Source organism: Chlorocebus sabaeus, chromosome 3 (assembly GCF_047675955.1).
Source record: "Chlorocebus sabaeus isolate Y175 chromosome 3, mChlSab1.0.hap1, whole genome shotgun sequence".
NCBI classification, from domain to species: domain Eukaryota; kingdom Metazoa; phylum Chordata; class Mammalia; order Primates; family Cercopithecidae; genus Chlorocebus; species Chlorocebus sabaeus.
In genome coordinates, this window is record NC_132906.1 from 6,449,939 (window position 1) to 6,471,301 (window position 21,363).

General features: G+C 41.9%; 1 protein-coding gene across 2 annotated transcripts in view; it reads right to left on the bottom strand.

Annotated features, from left to right (window-relative positions):
* The window catches only part of USP12 (ubiquitin specific peptidase 12), a 162,403-nt gene that overhangs the window by 85,809 nt on the left and 55,231 nt on the right, over positions 1–21,363 (bottom strand). The window contains exon 1 of one of the 2 annotated variants that reach the window (XM_008021792.3): positions 14,125–14,345. The exons of the other annotated variant lie outside the window; for it this stretch is intronic. Coding sequence (XP_008019983.1) covers positions 14,125–14,172 — 48 coding nt within the window. The 5' untranslated portion in view covers positions 14,173–14,345. Of the gene's footprint in view, positions 1–14,124; positions 14,346–21,363 lie in introns of those variants that run through there. 2 annotated transcript variants of the gene reach the window in all.

Below are 21,363 nucleotides of genomic sequence, written 5' to 3' on the forward strand. Positions count from 1 at the left end.
TCTCTCCCACTTTCCTTTACCTGCTGCATCAGAAGTGCTTTTCATTAGCTCATTTTTAGCAAAAATGAGTTCTGTAAGCTACAAATGTGATTTTTAACAACATATACATGCCTTTTTTTAAAAAAAACTACCACAAGTTTATAGGAGATTTTTGCCTAAATCTACATAAACCTAATCAACTTAACAAGTTTGAGGACAAAATTCCTGAAACATTAAACCATGTAAGTAATTTTAATCACTTAACCTTATTTCTTTCTTTCTTGTTGTTTTAATTCACTTCTCACTTCCTTGCCAGGTCCTCTGTCCTCTTCATTTTTCTCCAAGTTACCTTTCAAATTCCACGAAGCTTCCCTCCCCACCACTCCCAAAAGCCTTCCTTCTCCAGCTGATCCAGGCCTCACTCCAAATACCAGTCTGTCTTCCCTGTACACATCAAAATACAGCTTATCAAGTTTGTATCAGCCTACATTATTATACACAAAGTTGGTCACCCCAACTAGACTGCCAGCCCTTTGGAACTTAAACAGTTTTGCATCTCTAGTGTCTAGCACATAACGCAACTTAATGAATACTCCTTGACATTGATTGCAATGGACCCGACTGTGCCATTAGTTTTATTGGGTGAACTGTGTTCCCTAATAAAGATACATTTAAGTCTTAAGCCCCAGTATCTCAGAATGTGACCTTATTTTGAAATAGGGTCTTTACAGAAGTAATCAAGTTACAATGAAGTCACTAGGGTGCATCTTAATCCAGTGTGACTGGTGCCTGTGTAAAAAGGGAAAATTCGGACACCGACAGGCATAGAAGGAAGACAAGGTGGAGACAGAGACACAGGGAGAAAGCCATGTGAACAGACTGGAATGATGCATCCGCACACTAGCAAACCACCAGCAGCGGGGACAGACAATGGAACAGTCTCCTCACAGTCCTCAGAAGGAGACAACCCTGTCGACATCCTGATTCTGGACTTCTAGCCTATAGAATTGTAAGATGATAAATTTATGTTACAGGCGTGCATCACTTAATGACAGGGATACGTTCTGAGAAATTGATTGTCAGGCAATTTCATCACGGTGCGTGTATCACAGAGTGTACTCACGCAAACCTAGATAGTATAGCCCACTACACACTTAAGCTATGTGGTCTAGCCTCTTACTCCTCGGCCACAAACCTGTATAGCATAGGACTGTACTGGATCCTGGAGGTAACTGTAACACAACGATAAGTATTCGTGTCTCTAAACACATCTAAACATAGAAAAGGTATAGTAACAATATAGTATTATAATCCACACACACGGTTTCTGGTACTTTGTTATGGCAGCCCTAGGAAACCAATAAAATTATTGTTTAATAAAATGAAAATGTGCAAACAGTATTATACAACCAAACTTTTCAATATGATAGACACTGAAGATCATGGGAAATTAAAATGCACACAAGAGTTTTGACATGGAATGAAACATGATGACAACCAAAAATGTACACTATATGTTAAGTGAAAGATCAAGTAAAACAAATAAACCTGCAGTTTTAAATATTGTGTATGCGTGTGACACACACACAATACCTCATTTGTATATGCACAGGTAATGTCTGGCAATAAACACACACACATATCCCAACTCTTTCTAGCAATCGCTTCTTGGGAAAGGGTGGCCCCTCCTCCTAGTAAGAAATGAATTTTTTAAACTCACACAACTTTGCACTTTTAAAAATAGTAAGTGGTTTGGTTTTTCTTAAACTTCTAAAATTGCAAATTTTAAAGAAACTACCATTTCTAAGGAAATCAGACATCACATTTTTCTTTAAGAGTACATACAGTTAAACCTAAATAATTTAATACTTTTAAAATCCTCACTCTGGTAGTTCAAAAAACAATGTATCAATTACTAAATTACAAGGGCATATCTACCATTCCATTTCTAAAAGTTACCATGACATTATATTTCAGAGCCCATATTAAACACAGGCTGTTCCCAAAAATGTCAGGAAGAAAACAAGATTTTTCAAACACCATTTCATTTGCATCATGCATATAATTCTGGTGTTTTACAAGTGTTCTACCATTAAATTTCATTCCTCAACTAGGCCACACCTATTCAATCCAGCCTTCTCTATCAATATCCAGTAACGTCTGCAGAGGGCCTTGTTAACTTTGACGTCAACCAAAAATGTACTCTCTTTAACAATTTGTTCTAGATTTATCATCTATACATTTATCTAAACTCAAACTCTCCCTCACCTTTATTTTTTATCATTGTGAGATCTGACTCTGTGAAATGCCTAGCAATAGTATCACCAAGTAGCCACTCAATAAATGTCAGACTCCTATCTAAGTTCCTCGGGAAAGCTAAAATTACAGAAGTCACATTCAACTTTACAAGTCAGCGAAGATGACCTAAGTCATCATTAACATAAAATGGCAAGAACATCACAGTAGGCTATTAGCACTGAAATGGTATAGTAACTACAACCCAGTTTCAGAGATGAAAAGGAAAGATAGTAGACTATTAAAGCAGCTAACATCTGGGATGAAAATGTGTAACAGGAGAGAGGCTTTACGGACACAAGGAAGTAAAAACCTGAAACAGCAGAAGTGCGGAACACTTGTCACGAGCAGTAACCTGAGCAAAGGCAACTGTGCAGCCACCTTAAATACATACCATGTGTCAATTATGCCTCAATAAAGCTGGAAAAACTCAATAAAGAAACTAAACAGAGAACAAAAAAAGGTGACAGATTTCACTTGTATCTTTTCAGTTAAAAAGGGCAACATAATGTCTCCAACTAAGACAATGATACAAATATCCAAGCATTTTTATCGGGCTAAGGCTTGATTTGTAGAACGACAAAAACGACCAGAAGCAAAAGTTACCTCCTTTTAGTTTTCCATTTGCAAAGTTAAGTGAAGGCCTCTGCTTTAACCAGTCACAAGACAATGGCTGGTCCTTGTTCAGCAGGGTCCCCTGTGGAGGAGATACAAACCTCCTCAAATTGAAATTAAAAAAAAAAAAAAAAAATGAAATAAAAACAAAAGAGGCCGGGCGCGGTGGCTCAAGCCTTTAATCCCAGCACTTTGGGAGGCCGAGACGGGCGGATCACGAGGTCAGGAGATCGAGACCATCCTGGCTAACATGGTGAAACCCCGTCTCTACTAAAAAATACGAAAAATTAGCCGGGCGAGGTGGCAGGCGCCTGTAGTCCCAGCTACTCAGGAGGCTGAGGCAGGAGAATGGCGTGAACCCGGGAGGCGGAGCTTGCAGTGAGCTGAGATCCGGCCACTGCACTCCAGCCTGGGCAACAGAGCGAGATTCTGTCTCAAAAACAAAACAAAACAAAACAAAACAAAACAAAACTAACCAGTAAACTTAAAAAAAGTGAACTGTGTTTTATAAAAATATATGAAACAAAACACAACGAAAAGATTCTAATTTGCTTAGCAGAACCAAAAGCACAATATTTTTGGTTTTGTTTTTGGTCTGTCATATCTAGTTTTTGAGCCTTTGATGTTTCAAATTTGTTCCAAATTTTGTCCACCTTTACATAAAAACCCTGACCACATCAGTCTGAAGAAATTATCAGCTTTAAACCTCTAGGTCCATCAAATAACAAACAGTGAAACCACTTGATTCCTACTCCTCACCTGTTCTTAAAAGAACCAAAACATCATGTTTCTGTTTTTTGTTTTGTTTTCCTTCAACCTTAAGTTCCAGAGTACATGTGCAGGATGTGCAGGTTTGTGACACAGGTAAACGTGGGTCATGGTGGTTTCCTGCACAGCTCAACCCATCTCCCTGGTTTAAGCCCAGCATCCATCAAGCTATTCTTCCTGATGCTCTCCCTCCCGCCATCCTCCCCACAGGCCACACTGTGTGCTGTTCCCCTCCACAAAGCATCATCTTTCAAGGCCACTAAGTCTGAAACCTTCTAAACATTATATCCTGTTTTGTGCAAAAGAGAATCACCCTGCTCTATTAAGATATACCTCCTAACGCAAACTTCAAAGTCCCAGCTACCACCCCCAAGGTACCACCTTAATCATCCTGCATATGAGTCTCTTCATTAAACAAATTAAACAACCAGGGAACCTTTGCAACATCAGCAAAGAAAAACTGTGAAACGATATGCCAGAGAAACAGCAGAAATAATTTCTTCAAAATTATAACGGTTAGATTTTTGGACTAAGATAATCACGTACAAAGCAGAATAAATGTTCATCTACAGAATCTCAAAGTATAAATGTATTTTCCATTCCAAAGAACTAAAGCCTTGTATTTTATTGTCTCCTTACCACTACAACTTAAGTACTTTATGGCTTATTTTATTTGTGCCCAGATGGGCTCTTTCTAATTTTAAAGTCTCTTTTCAGGGATCCCTGAAAAACCCAGGTAGACCAATACTATAAAAATAAAGGCAATTTACTCACTATAATTTTATACCTTAAAAAAATGTTACTAGTAGGGAATTACAGAGTTTACTGACATCAGAAGTTAACTACAGGCCAGGTGCAGAGGTTGACACCTGTAATTGCAGCATTTTGGGAGGCTGGGTAGATTGCTTGAGCTCAGGAGTTTGAGACCAGCCTGGGCAACATGATGAAACCCTGTCTCTACAAAAAAATCAATTAAAAAGAAAAAACAGCCGGGCGTGGTGGTGTGTGCCTGCAATCCCAGATACTTGATGGTTCAGGCAGGAGGATAGCTTGAGCCTAGGGGGCAGAGGTTTCAATGAGGCGAGATTGCACCACTGCACTACAGCCTGGGCAACAGAGCAAGGCTCTGTCTCAAAAAAAAAAAAAAAAAAAAAAAAGATAGCCACCCCGTGACCTGTAAATTCTTAACATACTAAAGATTTTAAGGGCAATCTAAAACTTTGCTTCATGGATCACTAAAATACTCATTTTCAAACTCTGAAATGACTACACTTTGTCAAAGGTAACTTGTGAGCCCCGTTACAACTCCTACAGTCCACAGTATCTTAATGTGCTTTCCATCCTTTCCTTAAGAGGGCATGGAGCCTTACCAACAATGACCATGTAAGGGTGATGTTGATATGTATTTATAGTACAAAGGACGTTCACATGTGCCATCTCATCTGATCTAATGGGGAAATTATTATTCCATTTCATAACTGAAACTTAAATGGTTTCAGTTATGAAACCATTTAACTAATGGCCTACCCAAGTGAAAACAGTTATTGAGGGAAGTGGGACTCAAAGTCACACACACAGAGATACGCAGCTGAAAAGTCAGGAATAAAAATTCCCCAATTTCTTGTTTGAAAAGGAGTAATTTATCTCAACCATCAAATCTGCAGCACATTGCCCTGTAGATGTCGTCACGAGTTTGCATGTCTAGAAATGGGGACCCCATCCCTAGCTGCTGTGGGGTTGACTTTAAGCTTCCTTTTCCATTTTGTGAAAATGGGGCTAATATCACCTAACCTTTCATGGATCTTCAAGATGACAGATAGAGAAAGACTAACAACAAAAACAAAATAAAATTAATGCTTTTGAAATATCTCAAAAAAAATCTATTGTTAATTTTCTTAGGTGTGACAATAGTATTGTGTTACTGTTAAAGAGACTGCCCTTTCATTTTAGGTCGGTTTCTTATTAAGCAATATTTTGTTTTTTATCCAATCTGATAGTTCCTTTAATACAATGCAGGTAAGTCTGATCCATTTGATTATGATGATTAATGAACTAGAACAGCTTATTTCTTCCACCTGTGTTTTCTATCATTATTTTTCATTTTGTTTTTCCTATTTTCCTTCCCTCAGAGTTTGAATGGTAACGTTTAAATGTCTGCTGGTATGGAACCAAGAAAATTCACTTCTTGTGTGGGTGTGTATTCATGTATTTATCCTTAATTTTTTAACATGTATATACAATCCTAAATTTTCCAATAGTGGTTGTTTAGTTGGCTCTTAAACAAGGAGGCCCTTAACAAGTTTTAACAACCCACTGAATTGTCCTTGTATCCCACCCATCTTGTTTTGTTTTCATTTTATATTCTTAAAAAAAATACAAGCAAATTTTGAACAATCAATGTAATTCAATTTACCAGCATATTTTTACCAACTCCATTGTTCCTTATATCCTCATGACTGTCCTCTGGACTTACATTTCCTCAGGCTAAACACATACTTTAATAATCATTTGAATGCACATCAATAGTTGGTAAACTCTTGGTACTTCTTTAAATATTCCCCCTTCCTACTCTCCAGCTTTATTGTTCACAAGATCCGCTTTCATGCCAAACCACCTACAGAGCCTAAGAGTAACACATTATCTATTTACATCTGGTATCCCATCCCTCCATATCCACATAATAAAGGCCATTCATTTTACAAAGTTCAACTCTCTTCTAAGAAGCTTTTTCCTGAAGCCCTCTTCTCTCTCCCAGAACCACCTTCTCTTTCACATATAATTGCCATCACTTATACCAATGAGAAAAACACCTCATTGTGTGCATTTGTTTTATATGTCCATCCTCTTCTACAATACTGTAAGTAGAGCTGGTTTTTAATCTTTTTCTCATCATGACACACAAAGAAAATAGTATATGAAGAGCCCACAAGAATATAGAGATAGCCAGGTGCAGTGGCTCACATGAGCAACAGAGCAAGACCTGTCAAAAAAAAAAGCAGCAGCCACCGCCACAGGTAAGACAGGTAAGTCACCAGAAAGGGACTGGCTAAGTGTCTCGGATCAAGCCAGATATCTCCAGGCTGCCCAGGGGTCAAGAGGATTACTTCCTCAGCACAACTATAACCCACTAACGACACACTGAATGGGAAGTTCCGGAAGACCAGAGTTTATCACAGTCATCTTCGTGTTCTCAAAACCCACATGCAGCCTGATATAATGTAGGTCTCCATTAATCCTTCCTCAAAGTACTTAAGAAAAAGCACTCTTTACTCCCACAAAAAGGAAAAAAAATTCACTAGCATTAGGTAGAGGCTTAGTAGGTCACTAAAATAAAATCAAAGGCAACAGTACTCTAACTCCACTGAACGGTATTATGATTTAAACCACCATTTACAAGTAGAGAATGCATGGATGGTTCCTCTACCCACGAAGCATTTCAGTAAGAACATCTGTCCATTATCACTGAAATAAACATCTACTTCTTGTTTTCAGCTGGAAATAAATTTTTATTGGTAGGTAGCTTTGGACATGTGGCTCACTACAGATAAATAAAGCAAGTTTACACATCTCTTCTTTAGATATAACACACTGTTTAGAAGAAGCTAACGGTCCTTCTTACAGAGAAGCAGAAGAAAATCATAAGCCAAGGCACACAGAGGGCTATAGCACCTCACACAGTGGAGCTCTGTTAAATTTCTTATACTTTACACTATCACAAAAGTCTTTTTGAGTTTTGCTGTGAAAAAGCAAAGACTTATTAATTGTTTTTCCTAAATAAATGTATATAAACGGCCACTCTAACCTCCTACAGCAAATTCTGCACATAAGATAGCAAAAGATCGAATGTTATATATAAGTATTTTCAACAATACTGGGCCTCCAATTGAGAGTTTTCAGTTCAGCAAGCATAACTCTTCATAATACAACTCTTCACTTACAACTTTCTCCCAACACTTTAAAGCATGGTGTAGATATGTAAATATCCCTCTTCTAGACTAGGAGATTGGGACTGTAGGTTTTAGACAAGATATCTAAGAGAAAGGTGGGTAAATTCAATGTAAGCCAACAAGAGATGTTATTCTCTTGTTATGCTTCCTAAAGGACAGAGCATAAGGAAATTAAATATAATATGGCTTCAGTAAACAGAAAAATCTGAAAGGAAATAAGTCCTGAAGCTAACGTGAATACATACAGCTTGTTCTAGTAATGACAAAAAGCTGCTGTGCTTTTTTTTTTTTTTTTTTTTTTAGTATAAAATAAGGTAAGATAGATTTTTCTTCTAAAAGCATTAAATTGGTGAAAAAGTAATTGCGGTTTTTGCCATTCTCAACTTACCTAAACTTGTAAAATATGTTTGAGAATTCACAAATTAGACCAGTTATTTTTGTTACCAAAGAAATAAATTATTCTACAAACTATTCAAAATAGAGAAAGAAGACAATCTACATTCTTAGCTTTCATACTACCAACTAATCCACTTAATTTCAAAATAAATTAGTGCTTTCTCAGGGCTATGTAGTACTAATAAACTAACATTTCTTACAATGAAAAGGAATTGACAATTGTATTACACAAAATAAATTTCCATTTTGTTTAGTATATGTTGAGCTAATAGATTAATTAGTAGTGCCAAAGAATGAATACTTTTTAACACAGGGAGGGGAGCATATCATGTTAAAGGGTAATAATAGCAGCCAACATGACACAGTGATTCCCATGGGCCAGGTACTAGTCAACAACCCTATGAACTAGATGTTATTTTACTCTCATTTTACATGTACAGAGAAGTAACTTGTCCAAGGTCATACTCCTAACTGAAGAAATAAATGTGAAATCTCAAAAAAATTCAAATCCCTTAATGGTACTGGCAAAGAAAAAAGTGTCAAAAATTAGCAAAGAGCTTTGTGAATTATTAGCCTGTTGGTGACTAAAATGGTGATATCAGTAACCTTAAGTAAATGGTTTTAAATAAAGAAAAATATATTTAGACTGTAAAATCTAGGAAACTAAGTGAAATTCATGCTTAACTACGTCTGATTCTATGCTTTTTATATTATCTAAAACATAATTAGAACTCCCAAAATGTTCTAGAAATGGGCCATAGAGCAAAAAATAGTTTTTTAAAAAGAGCTCCTAAAATGATGAAAATGATACCAATGATCATTTATAAACTATCAAAGGATCAGAATTTTACATGCAGAAGGAGACAAGCATATAAGGAGTATCTATTAAAGGGTATCTAGTCCAATCCCTTAATTTCACAGATGAGAAAAACTAACTCGAAGTTTTAAGAAACTTTCCCATATGTACACATCTAAATGTCAAAATCTGGACTAGAATTTACCTTCTGGTCCAACTGCTCTTTTTATTATACCATGCTGTCAAATACATAATAAAACACCATATTAAGTTTCTGGAATAGGACTACTAAAAGAGAAACCAAAACAAAATTAGATTATTTAAATCTAAAAAGGTTTCTGGAAAGGAATTACACAAAGTATACAAACGCTTAAATGATACTTCCTGAGACAATAAAAGCTTCAGAAGAGCTAGAATAAATAGGAGTTTAAAGGCAGGAAGAGAGGAATTTGGTAAATGACAAAAAGGAGGCAGACTCAATTTAGGGGGACTGGGTCAAAAGTCTAGAATCAAGTAAGACAATGAGAAATGTGACAACATCTCCTGAAACTGGCCAACGTGGATCGTGGTAGGGCAGATAATTAACCTACTTTGAGACCTATTAGCCACTGAATAGCAAAAGGTGGAAGGAAAAGTCACCAGAAGGTAAGCAAAGCCATATGACATAAAATAAGACCGCAACATTTACACACATGCCATATAATTGAATATGGTGTTTAAAACTAGTTTTCCAGCATATAAAAAATTTCAGATCATAACAAGTCTTATCTTTGTGATAACTAAGTGCCTAAGATTAGAATAAACCACCTCTTATAAAATTCCATTTCCACTAACTGTATTACTTTACCCTCTAATAATCATTAAACGGGTTATAACCTGTCAACGTCCTAGCACCCTACCATTATGCTTTATTGGGCCAATCTCGCCAACTCATCACTTTGTAACATTAAACTCATGTTCATCCTAAAATTGGGCAAATTTTAGGATGGGCAGGAATGATAATGATAACATAATAATCGTTCATGGGAAAACAGTGTAAAATTATATCTAGGGAATACAACTCAAGTTTTTTAAAAAGTCAAAGACAATATGCTCTGGAAGGTAAAAACTGACCTTCCTTTTGCTTCTTAGAGTTTTTATATTTTCCAGATTTCTATGAGAATATATCATTTTTAATGTCCAAAATGTATTTTAGACAAATTCAAAAGATGAGTGGGCTTAAATAAAACTTCCATTAATACTTCTTCTAAATGTTCTCTCCCCACCAAGCTCAAACATTCCTTTGACCAAACATTTATGTAATAGAAGATTCCTTATTTTTGAGGTTTTCTTATTTTTTTTAAAGGCTTAAGAAGCTTAAGTTTTGTTCATTCTTTAAATGAACACACAAAAATTAGATAAGTAAAACAATGGCAACTCACGTTTGAATGCTCCTATCATGGAAGCACTATTTTACTAACAAAATATTAATTTACAAATAAGTATTTCATTAATAAAAGGACTACATCCACCCTATTTCTTGAGAAAGAAAAAGAAATTTCATTATTTAATATAATATTCTTGCTATATGAAGAGGAGACTTTCACACACACACACATTGCCAACAAAGCATGGGCTTTGAGGCTTGCCCCAGCTTTCTTTTTTTTCAGTAGTAAGGATAAATTCCACTGACCACACATATCCTTACCTGGGACCCCAGTGAGACTCGAGCAGTAAGAAAAGGCAAACATTTTCCATGTATGTCCTTTCTAATTTATGTTTTAAAAAATTGTGTTATTAAAACGGAACAAAAAAGAAAAAGACAGTCAGCTTTACCTGTGCCTTTCTTCAGCAAGTAAAGTTTACCGTGCTCAGGGTGCTGTGCCAGGCACAGGCATTCTCAGAAGTAAAGTCTGTTGGACTCTCCTAGCACCTACCTTTACCAGCTTTGGCCTCATTACCACCATATTCTAATGGATCTAATCTCACGCCCTCGTAACCGGGGGTGGGCAAGCAGCCAGGCCAGTGCCACCCCATGACCTAACTCTACCCACCTCCTGCACCAACAACTTCTCCGTTGTCCTGTCCCCCTCCCAATAACGCCTTCCTAACCATGACTCCTACAACCCAAATAGGAAGAGAAAATAATGATCAGAGGCAGAGCTAACATTTATGAAGCTAACAGTAGGTAGTTCCAGCCCCAAAGCAGGGGATGTCCTGACCACTACTGCATCCTCATGACGGACCACCCGGATTAGCCACCTCAACTGCAAAACAGAGCCCCCCTCTATATGTATTCTGTCACTTTTCCCGTTATTTCACACTTATTAAGTACAATATTAAATATCAGGTAGTTAATTCTCTGTGCCAGGCCCTGAAGTCTGAAACTACTTCAAAGGCAAAATAAACACCATGTGATACTGAAAATGTATTATTTCATGGACAAATTAAAAAGAGGTATTTCAAGAGGTACCCTTGAAAATGTATTCATTGCAATCTAAACATAATCACTATTTGGTTCAGGCTATAATACTAACTTACGAAAAACAAGTTTTACTAATTTTCACATGTAAGCAGAATACTAGTGATCTAAAATAAGACACAGCTGAAGAGATTTGTTTTTAACAGTTACTTAACCCAATTAAGGTATTACAGATTTGCCCAGGTACCTTGTTTTAACAAATGAAAAACTTACGTATACTTCAGTATCTATAGAATAAAATTTCAACTCATCCTAAATGTTTTCGCAGGTGCTGATTCTGAGAAGTATTCTGTTTAAGTCCGGCCCATCTTCTCTCCACCATTCCATACACACACAGCCGTATCATCCCTGCTTCATCCGGCATACCAGGAGGAGACAGGAAGGACTTTGGAAAACTTTTATACTGAATGCAGAACTTGGTACTCCAGATCAAACTGCAGAAGTAAATGATAATCCTTCCCCTTCAAGGCCCTCATAATTAAGAGTTCAAAGAAAATTTTACTACACAGTAAGCATAAGGTGCTACTGAGATTACAAAAATGCCATGAAACTGTAGGAAGGGGATGGAGGGTCGGGTTGGACATTGAAGTAAGGAGGCTCGCTGCTTAACAGACAGCTACACACGCTCCAGACCAGAAGGAAAAGGGGTGTGGCGGGGAGGAGCGTTCCAAGCCTCGCAAAACCACCTACAAAGCCAAAGAGGTATCTTTGCTTTTCAATTTTGTGATTCTAGAGGACAGATGGCAATTTTTTTTAAAGAATAAGACTGCAAACTACTGAGATATTTAGCACTGTTTGGGGGTGCATTCGAATGTATTCAAATATGAATACGGACACACCCAATTTTAATAGTACCTTTGGAACAATCTCATTTGGCCAGGCACTATTTGCCAACAATACACACACACCCCACATGTAATTAACGCATCTGGGTGGAAGCCCTAGAAAGAGCTTCTGAGTTTGACATCCTTGAGATCAGAATCCCACTTACTAAGTGTGTGACCCTGGCAAATCCCTGTGTCTCACTGTCCTAATCTGATTACAGCATACATTTATTGTTTACTTGAATATTGTTTGTGTCCATGAGCAAGAATGTAAACACCACGAAAGCAGGGGCTGCCCTGACCAATACTGCATCCCCAGCACTCAGCCCCGCCTCTAGCACTTAGTAGCTGCTAAATGTATACTTGATATACAGTACTTGAGTGAATGAATAGTCGGTAAAGAGTATCACACCACTCCTGAAATCCTAGTCTTTGACAACGAACTATGACCCATACAATGTGTGTAGCTCAGGAATCTAGCAAAATTGTCACTGTAAAAGACCTAATTATCGCATTCCTTTTGAAACTAATTGGCATATCTAAAAATAATTAGCCCAAACAATCCTCGAAAATCATTTTAACATAGTCCATTTAATACCAATGCTTTCCTAAAATGTAAACTGTGAGAAAGAACAATCATCCAGTTGGGAAATGGAGTCTTCAATGATTCATCCTTCAGTATGATTTCTTTAATACTGTCGATTTTATGTCCACCTGATTTCAGCCATTTTTTGTACTGTTCCTCAGCATGCAGCAGAGAATCTGCTTTAAAAGCATCTTTCAGATCTGATTCACCACTCCTTAAAGAAAAATATATACAATGTCCAACCCTGGGACGGAAAATTGCTTGGGGATCTCCTATATGAAATCAGTTGCATAAATAGGGCCAGTGAGACATGAAACACAAGATTTCAAAGTCTTTAATAACAACCACTAGGCCCACGTTGCAAAGAACAACTTTTTTCGGTGATGACTCATAAATTATGATCCCTACATATAAACTCATGAGGAGCTAATGAAACGAATTTGTCTCATCATGTGGAAAACTGTGGTCCTTCTGGCCACGCACAAAACACCAAGTTTTAAACGCGCCCACGTTTTGCTTAATTCGGGACTTCCAGCGGGCATTAGCACTTTTCCCTTACAGTCTATTTAAAAGCCCTAGAAAAACAAATACTGTCGCCTTGGCAGGCGGTGCCCGCACAGACACACCTAGCTCCAGCCACATACAGATGTGTCTGGTGGGCTGAAGTAAATAAATGACAGGAAAGCTAATGCTGCTTTTCAAGATTAACGTGCATTCCCAGAGACAAGACTGCCACCTGGACACACGGCTGGAAACGGGAGAGCATGTGCCTCTCAGAGGAGAAAATGGAGAGAATTTCAACAGTACTTATTTAAACTTTCCACCTTCACACACGCCCCTTTCCCCCAGCGCGGGGTCGGGGACTCGGCCCAGCCAGCGGCGCGAGGAAATCTGCACTTGACTTCCGTCCTCTCCCAGGCGGGAATGAGCGCTGCCCACCACCGCCGAGACCCTTCCTTCCTGCCCGCCGACCCCCACCCCGCCCGGGGACCCCTCCCGCTCGGCGCGCGACCAGGAGGAAATGCAGCCCGCGCGGCTCCGCGCCCTCTCGCCGGCGACCCCGGCCCGGGGCCGCGCTCCGACTCGCGCGCGCCCACCCCTCGCCCCGCCACAGGCCCAGCCCGCCTCGGCTCTCGGTCCCGAGCCCCAAGCGCACCCCAGCAGTTCAGCCGGGGGCTCCCGGAGGCCGGTGCCCGCCCCACGCCACGTCCGGCACGGTCGCCCCCTCACCGCCACCCTCGCGCCGCCCTGGCCCACCAGGCGGCGCCCCCTCCCCAGCCGCCTGGGCCGCTCACCCCCCGCGCTCCCCGCCTGCTCGCCGTCCAACCGCCCCCGCCCGGGCCGCCCGCCCGCCCCCGCGCTAGGCCCTACGGGCAGCCACCGGGAGAAGCGGCTCCAGCGCCGCCCGCCCGTCCGAGAGGTCCCGGCTGCCCCTGCCGCCCGCTCGCCGCACCTACCATGGTACAGATGGAGGCGAATTTGGAGACTGTCATTAGGATTTCCATCCGGCCAGCGCCATCTTCCACCCAATCACAGCGGCGGCGGCGGGCGGGGGAGGAGGAGAGCCGGGCCGCCCGCTCGCACCGCAGCCCGCGGGCGGACCCCGAGCCGCCGCGGACCCACGCACCGAGCCCGCTGGGCCGCCGCTGCCGTCGTCGCCGCCGGCGCTCAGGCACTCCCGGCCTCGGGCCCCAGCCCCCGCCTGCCGGCCGCCGGCCCGCCCCCGGCTCCGCCCCAGCGCAGGACGCAGCCGCTGCCTCCCGGCCCGCGCCTGCCCGCGAAGCCGCCCGCCGCCCACCCCGCCCAGCGCGCAGGGGAGCGGGCTCCGCCGAGGCCCTAATGCCCGGCCTGCCAGGCAGCAGCGCGGCCCGGCGGCGCAGCCCCGCCCACCCCTCGGCGCCCCCTCCGCGGCCAGCAAGCGCGAGGCGGGGAACTCCGGCCCGGCCCCACCCCGCGCGCGGCAGAGGGCAGGACCGAAGGCGGGCACCGCCTCCTGCCCGCGTCCCTGCGGTCCTAGAGCCGGGCGCTTAGAGGCCCCGCGTAGGAAGGGGCGCGGCGGGGAGGCGCGGGGGCGAAGGAGGCGGCGGCGACCTGGGAGAACCTCGTGGGGACCAGCTGCGACACCCACCGCGGGCGAGGGGACGGCGAGCCCCCGCTGCCTAAACAGAAAACGGAGGCGATGATCTGGGTAACTACGCGCGGAGTGGGAGGAAACCTGCTCTGTACAGTTAAGATAACCCGGGTTACCCAAGCACTTGGTTTCTTTCTTTTTACGTATATTGGATGAATCACCGGAGTCAAACACAACTTAGAAAAAGACAAAATAATTAAATAAAAATGAAGAGGCAAAGAACGAATTACACATGTTTAACTCTTTGAATTAAGAAGAAAGATAAGTAATGGGGGAAGGAGAGGAGCGAATCCTGCTGGCCTGTTGGCCGTAAATTTATAACAGGCTTCTAAATATCTGCACATTGAGCTGCAAAATAGGGAAGATCTCAAGCCAGCAGTGATGATGATATTACCAGAGACAAGAAGCCCGCAAGCAAGAAAAATGCCCTGTGAGAAATCGTTAGGCAGTGCTGGCTACTGGCATGGGTAGTTCCTCTTTTCTCCTTTTATAAAATTCATATTTGCACCCTGTTCTTCACGCCTGGCAGCTCAGCTTTATTTTTTCCTATTTGAGAAAGTAGCTCAAGTGAGTAGAATAACTTCATAAATTACTATGTTAGAAAGCTTGTGGTATCTTCGATTGGTGAACTCGTGATGGGGTACTTTTCTGGGTTCCCCTAATTCAGTGGGATTGAGGATCTGAATTCAGGCAGAGCTGTAAAATCAGAAGTGCCTCACCTCACGGGTTCAAAGCACTCAAGAACAAAGCATTCAAACAAAATTTAAGTGAAAAATAGACTTCTGGTACATGAATACTGTTTCCATAGTGATTCCATTATAAGCTTGCTTGGGGGGAGAATGCAGATTGAATATAGCTAAGTCCCATGGTAGCAGGCCTGGTTCTCCAAGCGCCTGCCTCCATGGAAGCCGAGAGCCCTGATACCCCAGCCAGGGGCTTCCCTCTCTAGACTTGCAAGCATCACCCACCTGAAGTCTTTCTTGCTCTTTTCTAACCCCTGTTTGGACAAGGGTTTCTACATCTTAGACCTCTAGGGCCTACCTGGGCTTTGTCCGAGTGTCCCCATGCCCGTCTGTCTGCCCATCCTGATAAACAGCTGTGGTCATCCTGTCCTTTCCCCTTGCTGTTCTATTCCAGCAAACAGATCTGATGTGCCAGAATTTTAGCCCTGCCTCCATCCCACTAACCACCCATATACCTCCTTGTCCATTAATCCTAACGTGCCACAGGAACAAAAGCCACCGGCTTTACATGTAAGTTTATAAAAGAACAAGGCCTTTCTAAAGTGAATTTCTAGGCCTGGTATGGTGGCTTACACCTGTAATTCCAGCACTTTGGGAGGCCGAGGCGGTTGGATTACTTGAGGTCAGGAGTTGGAAGACCAGCCCGGCCAACATGGTGAAGTCCTGTCTCTACTAAATACAAAAATTAGTCGGGTGCAGCGGTGCACGCCTGTAATCCCAGCTACTCAGGAGGCTGAGGCACAAGAATAGATTGGATTCTGGAGGTGGAGGTTGCAGTGAACTGGGACTGCGCCACTGCACCCCAGCCTGGGTGACAGAGTGAGACTGTCTCTCGAAAATAAATAAATAAATAAATTTATAGGCTGGGCACAGTGGCTCAGGCCTGTAATCCCAGCACTTTGGGAGGCTGAGACAGGAGGACTGCTTGAGCTCAAGACCAACTTCCTTGCAACCAGGGAGTTCAAGACCAGCCTGGGCAACATAGTGAGACCTTGTCTCTACTAAAAGTAAAAATAAATCAGTGGTGCATGGTGGCACATACCTATAGACCCAGCTACTTGGGAGGCGAGGTGGGAGGATCACTTAAGCCCGAGAGATCCAGGTGGCAGTGAGCCATGACTGAGCCACTGCACCATAGCCTGAGCGACAGACCGAAACCCTGTCTCAAAAATACAGCGCGATGGCTCTTCCTGTTGTAATCCCAGCACTTTGGGAGGCCAAGGCGTGTGGATCACTTGAGGTCAGGAGTTCGAGACCAGCCTGGCCAACATGGAGAAACCCCATGTCTACTAAAACTACAAAAATTAGTTGGGCATGGTGGTGAGCACCTGTGATCCCAGCTACTGGGGAGGCTGAGGCAGGAGAATCGCATGAACCTGGGAAAAACCAGTGAGTCGAGATTTCGCTACTGCACTCTAGCTTGGGCGACAGCGCAAGATTCCATCTCAAAAATAAAACGTAAATTAAAAAAGAAATAAAATGGATTTCTGTTAGAATTATCTGGAGTCGTGTCTAGCTGATGTTGGAGCCGTCTAAATTCACAGGTAAAATCATGAAACCTGATCACAGATCCTCACAATGCCTTGTCTCCTATGGTCGACTGGAGAGGCAACAAACATAAAAGAGAGATTCTTGAATCTATGTGCTAGGTGTTGTACTGAGTGTTCTTTACCATATGTCATGCAGTTGGAGAATAAGTTTGGCTGAAACGCCACACTTTTGGACCCTGAGCTTGGAAAGGGTAATCTGGCTTTAGAACACAGCTTTACACAGCTGTGTAATCAGCTTTACAAAGAGCTTCCCTGTGCCTAGCAAAAGATGAGTTTGTGTAAAACTGACTCCTTTTGGGCCTTCTTGAATATGCAAACTACAAAATATGCCTAGATGCCTCAGGGACTAGGCAAGTAAATGAACTATGTCCAACCTTAATCCATTTAGTCAGCACAGCATTTTATAATTTTTTCATTTTCATACCTTTACACAAGCCTACACTCTCCAGTTCCTTACAGTCTGCCTCAAATTTTCCGTTACTCATTCTGTTCAACAGTTTAACATAAGTCACTTTATTATATAGTTCTACCACCTCTCTTCTCCCTGAAGGCATGTGGGTTTACACCAGCTCACATAAATGAGTGAAGCTTTGCTTGTGATGGGTTGGGAAAGAAAGTGGTGGGGAGAGGTCCAAGAAGGGGTGTAACCATTTTATCCAAGCTTCACAACAACCCGATGAAGCAGGTGTTATGATTATCCCCATGTTTAGATAAGGAAACCAAGGTACAGAGATAACTTTTCCAGGGTTGCACAACTAACTAGTAAGCAGTGGAACTAAGGTTTGAACCTAGCTCCAGGAGCCACACCTGTGTCCACTCTACTACACCAGCTTTGTAAAAGTATTTTATTTTGATTCTGGCAGGATGAGGTTGAGAGGCACCGATTCTTTTGGGACTTGCATGAAAGTTTAAGCTACAAAAAAAATACTCAAATAGATATTTCTTTGTTTCACTTTCCTCATCTGGAAAATAAGGGTAACAATTATGTTACAAGGATAAAACATGTTTCAAATAGTGTCTGGCACTCAACACAAAATGGAGAGCTTAGAATGGACATTCAAAGTCAACATTTTAAAAGTTGGGGGGCCAGGCACAGTCACTCACGCCTGTAATCCCATCACTTTGGGAGGCCGAGGCAGGCAGATCACGAGGTCAGGAGATCAAGACCATCCTGGCTAACATGGTGAAACCCCATCTCTACTAAAAAATTAGCTGGGCGTGGTGGCGGGCACCTGTAGTCCCAGCTACTTGGGAGGCTGAGGCAGGAGAATGGCGTGAACCCGGGAGGCAGAGCTTGCAGTGAGCCAAGATCACGCCACTGCACTCCAGCCTGAGCAACAGAGAGAGACTCCATCTCAAAAAAAAAAGTTGGGGTGGGCAAATACAGCCCTCAGGCTGCCAGCTTGCTCCTCCAGATTTAATGAGCCTCTGCTATGTGCCAGCCACCTGCTTAGTACTTCAGACACATATTCCAATGTAACCCTTACAATGACCTTACAGATCCATCATTTCATACTTATTTTACACACAAGGGAGTATGACATTCATCATTGCACTAACCAGCACATACAGGGCCAGGATCCACACAAAGGCTCTGACTCTAAAACCTGTGGTCTCTCCACTTCTTTACCCAACATCTTAATAGTTGAAGGAATCAACCTGCTTGGTGGCATTCATTAATGTCATCCAGCAACAGATGTTAATCAAAACAGTAATTGTTTTATTGGCTTGCATCAACAAATCAGCGACTTACTTTTCAAGCCCCCTTTTTTTTTTTTTTGAGACGGATTAATTTTGGGATTATAGGCATGAGCCACCACACCCGGCTGATTTTGTATTTTTAGTAGAGACAGGGTTTCACCATGCTGGCCAGGCTGGTCTCGAACTACTGACCTCCAACCAACACGATACATTTCAAGGCTCCTCAAGCACTAACAGATATTCTGCCTGCTTCTCTGAATCTCTTCTTCGGGTTGGAGTTCCCCATTTTCTTTTCAGCATTTGCTCAGCTCTAACGAGAATGTTCATCGGAAAAAAAAAAAAATAGCACAAGAAAATGAAACATCCTCTGGACTCCGAGAATCCTCTAGCATCTAGGTCTAACTTCCTCATTCCTAACTCTGATTTTCCTTATTTGTGCCCTTAGAGTTTTTCCTATGGATACAGTGTCTTCCTTCATCTTGCCTCAGAGGTACTTAGTATTTATTGACTAAGTAAACAGGATTTAGATATATATACTACATTGCTGAATAATTGAGCAATCAGAAGGGATCATGTTTGTGTGTGTTTGTCAACATGTTCTACATTTTATGTTTTTTTTTTTTTTTGAGGTGGAGTTTTTCTTTTTTTTTCTTTTTTTTTTTTTTTTTTTTTTTTTTGAGGCTTTTGCCATCCAGACTGGAGTGCAATGGCGCAATCTTGGCTCACTGCAACCTCCACCTCCCAAGTTCAAGCAATTCTCCTGCCTCAGCCTCCTGAGTAGTTGGGATTACAGGCACCCACCACCACTCCCGGCTAATTTTTTCGTATTTTTAGTAGAGACGGGGTTTCGCCATGTTGGCCATGAAACTCCTAAATGTGAAAACTAAATATGAAACTCCTAACCACAGCTGATCCACCTTCCTCGGCCTCCCAAAGTACTGGGATTACAGGCATGAGCCACCGCGCCCAGCCAGCTATCTCTCTTTCTGTCTCCCACTTTTCACAGAAGAAGAGTGTCTAATGAAAGCATTTGGAAAGGTATCCCCACAGGGCGTGGTGGCTCACGTCTGTAATCCCAGCACTTTGGGAAGCCAGGCAAGTGGATCGCTTGAACCCAGGAGTTACAGACCAGCCTGGGCAACATGGTAAAACCCTGTCTCTATTGAAGAAAAAAAAAAAAAAAAAAAAGTTACTACATACTAGAGTCTTCTCTACTCCTTTCTTCCCTTCTTCTTCCCTTCCTCCTCCTCTTCTCCCTCGTCCTCCTCTTGTTCCTCTTCTCTTCTTCTTCACCTCTTTCTCCTCATTCTTCTTGTTCTTCTCTTTCTTTTTCTCCATCTCCTCCTCCTCTTCTCCCTCCCTCCTCCTCTCCCTGTCTTTCCAGCTTCATCTCCTACCTCTCTCCCCTCACGCACTATGTTGCTCCCACTTGTTCCTCAAACACTAACAAGCTCTGCAGCACCTCTGAGCCTTTGCACTGGCCTTTCCTTCTCCCCGGAACACTCTCCCTCCTTCTTTACACAGTAAGCTTTTGGCATGGGACTTCAACTCACACGTCACCTTCTCAAGGAGACCTGGCCGAATGCCTGGTCCCATCCTGGCAGTTAGTGCTCAATACATACTTGTTACTGAATGAATTGAAACTGATGAACACCTATACTTTAAGTATGTCCCACTCCAGAGCAAATAAAAGTAAAATAATTCTGATACACAGGGATGTTTTATCTTCTCCAAATAACACAGTACACGTCAAGGCTCCTCAAGCACTAACAGATATTCTGCCTGCTTCTCTGAATCCCTTCTTCGAGTTGGAGTTTCCCATTTTCTTTCAGCATTTGCTCAGCTCTAATTAGAAAGTTTATCAGGAAAAAAGAAATAGCACAAGAAACTGAAACATCCTCTGGCCTCCAAGAAGCCTCCAGCATCTAGGTCTAACTTCCCCATTCCCAACTCTGATTTTATTTGTGCCCTTAGAGTTCTCCTATGGATACGTCTTCCTTCATCTTGCCTTCTCTCTACTACCTACTTCTCAAATTTTTCAGAGTAGCTTTTCTATATGTTTTACCAGGGTTTAACCATTTGTTGGAGTTTGTATGGTAAACCTTTGGCTCTACCTTGTCATTTTGCTGTCACTTTCACATTCAGATTTGCATTTTAGCACCCACGGGGCCTCCTTGCTACTTGACCTTCATCAGCCTACCTAGGGTACCTAGGGAGAGGTAATGTGCCACGTTGGGGTTTCCTGAAATGTTCAAGCTGAGTCCTCAGCTGATGAAAATACACACGGTTTCTACTTCTTCTTTAAATATATATATATATATATATATATAGCTAAGCACAGCAATGTTAAACCAAATAAAAAATTCCAAAATATATTTAGCATGAAGAAACTCCTGTCATATATACAAGAAACTGTTAACGGTGATTTCCTGGAATGAGGAAGTGGGAACTAGGGGAGAAGGTACAGGAGGGAATTTTTACTGTATACATTTTTAGTTACACATACGAATGTACAACTATTTCAAAACTTCAGTAAATTGAGTATTTTTAAAACTTAAAAAGACATATTTA